The sequence below is a fragment of the Theropithecus gelada genome, chromosome 1 (assembly GCF_003255815.1).
Source record: "Theropithecus gelada isolate Dixy chromosome 1, Tgel_1.0, whole genome shotgun sequence".
Classification (NCBI taxonomy): domain Eukaryota; kingdom Metazoa; phylum Chordata; class Mammalia; order Primates; family Cercopithecidae; genus Theropithecus; species Theropithecus gelada.
Genome location: NC_037668.1, coordinates 74630514 through 74638164, shown reverse-complemented (window position 1 = coordinate 74638164; position 7651 = coordinate 74630514). Strand labels below are relative to the sequence as shown.

Below are 7651 nucleotides of genomic sequence, written 5' to 3'. Positions count from 1 at the left end.
TTCATGGGTGTATGACCAGAGCAGCTGCACAGGGCCCCCCACTCAGAAGGGTGCCCTATACTTGGGGTTTAATTTTCTGTGGTCACCACCTTGAAATTCTTAATCATTCTATCTTTTAATTTGTGTCTTATAAGTAAAGTTGGGTGGAGCACTGGAGCACACCCTGGGTATTTGGAGCCTTGGTTCATACATGGTCCTGCCTCCTGTCACCTCCCCACCTCCTCCTCCCTGGGATGGATTCTCAGCTGTCTGTTCCCCCTACGCACCCCACATGCCTATCGCCACCACAACTCTATCCCAGGCAGGGGCCTGGGTGTCGGCACAGGGAGAGGAAGAGAGAGTTTGCATGCCAAGTCATGAAACAGGCCTCTTGCCTGTCTCATATGAGGGTCTACACTCACCTTGTATCACCAGACCTAAGGGAATACAACATTAAATAGTGAATAATAAACAGCATGACAGATTGAGAGAGACAGCAGAGACAGAAAAGGAACCCTGCATTTGCATTTGCATTTGCATTGGTCCTCATAAATTATGTAGCCAGTCCTGGGTACTATGATTGCCTCCATTTCACTGAGGTGGCAATCATAGTGGACACTGAGGCTCAGAGAGGCTCAGTAGTTTGTCCAGGATCACACAGCTGCCAAGTGGCAATGTTCAGACACAGACTTAGATCCCAGGTAAGAGAGGACTCCAAGATCTTAAAGAGCTTTCAGCCCAGGAATTAGGAGAGCTGGATCCAATTTTTGACCATGACCTCGGCAAGTTTGCCCCTACTCTGTGCCTCAGCTTACCCAAGTGAAAGCACTCTATTGAGTCTTCCAAAGTAGCACAGGGTCTCAAAATTTGACTTTGCCAGTTACATGGGCTGTGATTTTGAGCACAGGGAAATCATCTTTGCCTACCTTCCCCATAGAGTTGCCAGGAGCATTCAACAGACACATACCCACTCTGCATGACACTTCACAGCATATAAAGCACACCCATGCTACTCCCTGCTGCAAATAACATGAAGCAGAAGGCTGGGCTAGGAATATTATCATCCCCATATCACAGACAGAAACTTTGAAGCACCAGAACTCTAAAGTGACTTCCCCAAACTCAATGCATTTCAGGCAAGTTTTGAATAGATTAATAGGACTCCCCAGGATCATAATATGAACATCCCCAAAGGAGAAGATGGATCACAACCTTGTGAGTCTTGGTGTGGGAGGGCAGCAGGAGCCCCTACTCTGAGAGGGGTGGCTTAATCCCTGGCCTTGACAGTCCCAGGTCTGAGGAAGGAGGCCAGAGAGGTATCCAAGAGCTCCTGAAGGAAACGAAACACCTGGCCAGTAACTTTCAAAGGGTGACAGTATCCTGTGTGATGTCTACCCAACATAGGAGGGGTGTTATCTACAGATCATAAGCAAACAGGCAGACAGAAGGACCAAGAGGCAGATCCAGCAGAAGCATCCCCCTGTTTGTCAATTCTACTTCTGTAGCCTCCCCACCCATGACCAGCCCACTGACCAGTCCTGGGAGAAATCTCCACCTGCAGAGTGCACAGGTTCTGGCTGACCAGAAGTCCCTGAAGCTGGGGTGGTGTGTCCTCAGCCCTGCCCTACTCCCCTGGGTTCCTCAGTCCCTGGTTCCCTGGGAACCTGTATCATCTACAACAAAGGAGGGCTACCCTATCCTTGGGCCAGCCTCCTCTCCTGCCTGGGGCTTCTGATGACCGCAGGATGTGTTTCAGAAATGGTTCTTGAAGTCAAGAGCCTCACCTGTCTATCCCCAGTCCTTCAGGGAAGCACTAGTGAAGAACTCTCCAATAAAATTTTCTATGGTGGTGGAATTGTACTACTCCTTGCTGCCTGGTAGCCACTTGCCACATATGGCTACTGGACACAGGGACCAATGATACTGAGGAACTAATTTAAAATTTGTATTTTGTTTTAATTATGTTAAATGGAGATTTAAATTATTATATGTGGCCAGTGGCTACTGTATTGGACAATGCAGCTCTAGAAACAAAAGGGGACAATACACCATGACTTGGGGCTTCAAAAACACTTTCACAGTCATCTCATCGTCCTGTGAAATAGGTGTTTATCCCATTTTACAGAGGAGAACACTGAAGCTCAGAGAAACTAAATGGCTTCCATGCTGATGGAGCCAGGAAGAAGTAGAGACATGACTGAGTCCCAGGTTTCTTGATTTTGATTCCAAAATTCCACTCATACCTCTTTGCAACACTGCCCACTTACGTAGTCATCACATATCTATTGGGTCATTGTTATTTAGGAGCATACTTCTGGGCTAGACACTTAAAAACAAATCAGATACAGGCCCAGGCTTTGCAAGAATCCTTAAACAAAAGCAGTGTACTTGCCACAATAAGAATATAGGCATAAAAATTACCTTAAGTGACTTTCTTCCAAGTAGCTCAAAGCACTTTGCTTTAAATTCCATTTATATCTGATGACTTCCCAATTGATATTTCAGGCCCCAACCTGTGCCCAGAGAACTCTCAATGGGTATACCAAACAGCCTCCATTTGAATATTGAATTGGCTTCTCAAACTTATCCCAAACCTGCTCTTCCCCATCTCAATAAATAACAATTCCCTGCTTCCAGTGTTTCCACCTCCAAACCCTCTCTTCTCTTCACACCTTTTGTCTAATCTATCAGCAAAAATGGTCAGTTCTGTCTTCAGGAAGCATCCAGAATGCTCTCCATCTCTGCTACTGCCTCTCTAATCTATCAGCATCATCTCTAGCTGGACTGTAACAAACTGCTCTCCTGTGTTCCTCACTCTCCCCTCCTTTTTTCTACAAAGTAGCCAGAGTGATTTTTTTTCTTCTTTTTATTTTTATTTTATTTTATTTTATTTTTTTGACACGGAGTCTCGCTCTGTCGCCAGACTGAAGTGCAGTGGCGCAATCTCGGCTCGTTGCAACCTCCGCCTCCCAATTAGCTGGGATTAAAAGCGCACACCACCACGCCCAGCTAATTTTTGTATTTTCAGTAGAGACAGGGTTTCACCATATTGGCCAGGATGGTCTCCATCCCCTGACCTCACGATCTGCCCGCCTCAGCCTCCCAAAATGCTGGGATTACAGGCGTGAGCCACCACGCCCGGCCCAGAGTGATTTTTTTTTAACGGAAAAGCCAGAGTATACCACCTCTTAGCTTAAAGCCCCCAGTGCTTTCCCAAAGTCCTTTCAGTGATCCATAAGGCCCTAAAGCTTTGGCCTCTCATGCTTCTCTGACCTCATTTCCTATCACTCTGTTCCTTGCTCTTCTGGTCCAGCCACAACAGGTCTTCCTGGTCACTCCTTCCTGCAAACACTGCACAGCTCACTCCCTCACCTCCTCTGATAATCTCGCTGAATGTTCCCTTTTCACAGAGGCACTCCCCATCACCTGACCGTGTTTCAATTTTCCTAATAACACTTATAACCTCCTGACATTTAACATGCTTGCCTATTGTTGCTCTCCTCCTACTAGAGTATAAATAAACTGCAGGAATAGATTGGCAGATAAGATACAGGATGCTCAGCTAAACTTGCATTTCACATACACAATGAATAATTTTTTAGTATGAGGATGTCCTAGATGTTGCATGGGATGTCTTAACGCTAAAAAATTGTTTGCTGTTTATCTGAAATTCAAACTTTACTGGGTGTCCTACATTTTCATTTGCTAAATCTGGCAACCCTACACAGGAAGACAAGGACCCTGGTTATTTTGTTCATGGCTGTATCCCCAGCGATAGAACAGCTCCTGACACGTAGTAAGTAAGCCCTCAATAAATATTTATTGACTGAATGAATGTGTTCATTAATCTGAAACGCGCCTGAACTTTTAATAGCCTGTGTGAGAGTCAGAGGGGCGGAGCCTTCAGACTTGGTTAGTCCAGTTCACAACTGGGTGCCTGGGCGGCTGATAAACTTTCCAGGTAGGTCGAGCAGCTGGGTACTTTGCCTGCCCCGCCCGCGCTCCGCAGGATGCAGAACTCCACACGGCGAAAGATGAGCAGCAGGTCCCGGAAGCCCTCCTGAGGGTAGGACCACCCTAACCGGCGGGTGGGACCCAGCCCCAGCCGGGGCAGGGCCCCTTTAACGCCCCACCTCTCCGCCACGACTTTCGCCCCGGCGTGACGTCACCCAGGCGGGCGACCAATGGGAGCACGGCTTACTGGCAGGCGGCGCCGGTGGCCGCTGCCAAAGGGGAAGTGATCTGGGGCTGGAGCGATGGCCCGGGTCTGGAGCCCGCGGCCGCCGCCGCCGCCGCCACCAACACCAACAACAACGTGTCGGGAGCAGCCGCGGCCGAAGCCGGAGCAGGGGCCGGAGTCGCGGCTGGAGTGGGGCCTGCGCGTGTGAGTGGCCGAGAGTTGCCCGTGCCGGAGACCTCAAACTACGGGCGGGAGCGCTTTCTGTCGGCCAAGCTGCCGTCGCCCGCGGCACCGTGTCCCCAAGGCCCAGACAGCGGGGCGGGGGTCTAGCAGGCGCGGGACTGGCTTCTCTCAGGCCGACCCTTCGAGCCGGGATCCGGATCTTCCTCGGCCTCGGGCCTCCTTCACGTTCAGGACGGAGGCCGGAGAACGGTGATCATCACACACCCCAGCCGGCTTCTTGGGCCGGGCATTTTCTCTGCGGCCAAGCAGTGTTGGGATTGTAACTGCTGGGAGCCGCCTCCTGCCGCCACCTGTCCTGCCAGGAAGGGACTGACGCGTTCCCACGTTCTTGCTCTGCACCTCCCCGCTCTCTTCCCATTCAAGAACAAGTTTCTCTTCCCTCTCCGTTGGAAATCCTCCCCCGGAGGTACAAAACACCTATTTTAAGCGTGCCCTTCCTCAGCTCCTGGAGCACTCTTAGAAGTATTGCCTACTTATCCGGGCTGAGAATCCTTCATTTTTGACTTGGCTTTTTTTCGCCATTTGGAAGATAGATAAAGGCCCCTTTCCACCCTCTACTAACACTCTGCGCCCAAGGCCTTATCCTTTGGGGTCACCAGCTCCTTGGCCATTTCTATGTGATTTCCCCCACCCATCTGAGTTCCAGTTTCCTCTGGGCTCCAATCTCCAGTCCCTGGCGGATCTGGTCAGTCCCACCCCTAGGTGGGAGTGACCAGGGGGCTCTGGCCCAGGATCTCCAACCCTGGAAGGCAGCTCCAAGGCAGGAAGAGAATTGGGCGTCGGGTACGAACCTGGCAGCTCAGGAGTCGGGGCTCCACTTACCCCACACAAAAAGATGAAAAAGCGCAAAGAGCTCAATGCACTGATTGGTTTGGCTGGGGACAGCCGGAGAAAGAAGCCCAAGAAGGGCCCAAGCAGTCACCGCCTGCTTCGCACTGAGCCTCCCGACTCAGACTCTGAGTCCAGCTCCGAAGAGGAAGAGGAATTCGGTGTGGTTGGAAATCGCTCTCGCTTTGCCAAGTGAGTAGTGGTGAAAGGTGGAATGGGAAGAAGGCATCTCCTTGCACTACCAAGGGGCCACATTGACAGGAAGGAGAAAGGAATTCCTTAGGAAGAAAAAAGGGTGTAGACCTTGGAAGTCAAAGAGGGAAAAACGGTTTTAGGGAAAAGGTAAGTTCAGATCCTGAATGAAGAATAAGTTAGAGACCTGTCTTTAGGTGTAGAAAGAAAATCTCCAAATCTGAGGTGGAAATATGGACTTGGGAGAATGTGCCAAGAGCCCAGGGAGTCCTAAAGAAGCGAAGAATGGAGACAGAGGAGCAGAGAAGCTTTGGAGACTAGACCTTTTGAAACAGTGTAGAACAAAGGAGAAACGGAGACTTTAAGACTGCAAATTATTTCGTTTTTGCACTCTTGATGATTCTGAATATTGGTGATGGGGAAATATGGTGAGAGATATAGTAGGAAGTAGGAGCCTTGAGAGTAGGTGGGGTGGGGGGGCAAAAGAAGAGGCATCATTTTCCCTAGTCATTCATAGGTGTAGAGACCACCAGGCAAATCAAGTAGTAAGATTTGAGGACATTGGGAATGGGGCTCAGGGTGGGAAAGGACCAAAGGGAACTTTAAAAACGCCCTTGGACTCTCTGGGCGCACACTAAAAGAAAAGAGGATTCTGCTGAAGATGTGGAAACAATGGCTAGGCAGAAGGTCAGGGTGCTGACATTGAGTGGTTGGTTGGTTTAAAATGTCTTGTTTTGTTAAAGGAAGAGTTTGATTTCTAATGAGCTTTGTCAACTTAGGCTGTTAAGGGCAATCCTGGGTTTGGGTTATGAAGGTCTGATGAAGTGTTACCTTCATCAGAAGATACCTGGAGTAGTTACCCTGCTAAGTTAGTTTAGACCTTGAAAGTTGGTTGATGTTTTGTGTGAAATCTAGCCCCTTCTGTGTTTCCTTACTTCTGAGCCAATAAGCTAGAATACACCAGGTGTCCACTTAAAACTACAGATCCTGTTTCTTTCATTTCTTTTGCAGTAAAACTTGCTCAAAAGTTTATAAAGTTTCAGGAAACTGAAACAAGATTCCCCGGAGTGAGTGAGTATGCATTTGAGAGAGAGAAATCAATAGGCAAATTACAGCACAGAGATGGAATTGCAGAGAAACATTGATCTTTACACTTTTGTGACCTGAGCTTGTATTCAAAGACCTCTCTCCTGATGATGACAGCTGCAGTGCCTTTACGATCTTCCTTTTACCTGCAGGAGCTCCCTCTGTTTTATGTGACGTTTGAAACTTTTGTACCCAGTAGATGAACCCTTAATAGGTCGTATTATTCATTTAAGTGCTTTACCCTACCTTCCCTGGTTAATTCACTGGTTATTCATTTAGAGGAGATAATTGCATGGCAAAACGTGTACTATTTCTAACGAAGCTATACCCCATAGTCACTTCTGTACTCATGGTTGAATGTGTTCTCTTGAGCAGGGGAGACTATTTACGATGCTGCAAGATCTGTTATCCGCTCTGTGGTTTTGTCATCCTTGCTGCCTGTGTTGTGGCATGTGTTGGCTTGGTGTGGATGCAGGTTGCTCTCAAGGAGGATCTGGATGCCCTCAAGGAAAAATTTCGAACAAGTAAGTGGTTACTCCTTTTTTTTTTTTTTTCTTTTTTTGAGACAGGGTCTTGCTCTGTTGCCCAGGCTGGAGTACAGTGGTGCAATCTCGGCTCACTGCAACATCTGCCACCCAGGTTCAAGTGATTCTTGTGGTCAGCCTTCTGAGTAACTGGGATTACAGGTGTATGCCACCACGCCCAGCTAATTGTTTTGTATTTTTAGTAGAGACAGAGTTTCACCATGTTGGCCAGGCTGGTCTCAAACTCCTGACCTCAGTTGGTCCACCCACCTCGGCCTCCCAAAGTGCTAGGATTACAGGCGTGAGCCACCGCGCCCAGCAGTGGTCACTCTCTTCAGGGTGTAATCTTGGACACCTTTCCAGGTTCTGGGACAAAGTCAGCCATGCTGAACGAAGAGTTTTGCTCATTCTAGTGAAGCAATTATACATTCCTCTCAGTATTTTTATACTCTTTTTGAGCTGTCTGCTTGAATGTTGTAACACTTATTTGTTTTTAAACTCACAAATAAAAGGCAGTGCTTATGCACCAGCAGGAGAAGTAATATCTGAAATAATGACATTGCAGTAAATGCTTAGTGTGCAGAAGGCAAGAGACTCCTACCCCTAGGATAGGAGTCTA

The 7651-nt window shown here is 48.3% G+C and overlaps 1 protein-coding gene across 2 annotated transcripts in view; it reads left to right on the top strand.

Annotated features, from left to right (window-relative positions):
- Positions 1 to 4178: 4178 nt before the first annotated feature.
- The window catches only part of EFCAB14 (EF-hand calcium binding domain 14), a 42480-nt gene continuing 39007 nt past the window's right edge, over positions 4179 to 7651 (top strand). For both annotated transcript variants that reach the window (XM_025362308.1, XM_025362221.1), the window contains exons 1-2: positions 4179 to 5422; positions 6884 to 7032. In XM_025362308.1, coding sequence (XP_025218093.1) covers positions 5238 to 5422; positions 6884 to 7032 — 334 coding nt within the window. In that variant the 5' untranslated portion in view covers positions 4179 to 5237. The remainder of the gene's footprint in view (positions 5423 to 6883; positions 7033 to 7651) is intronic.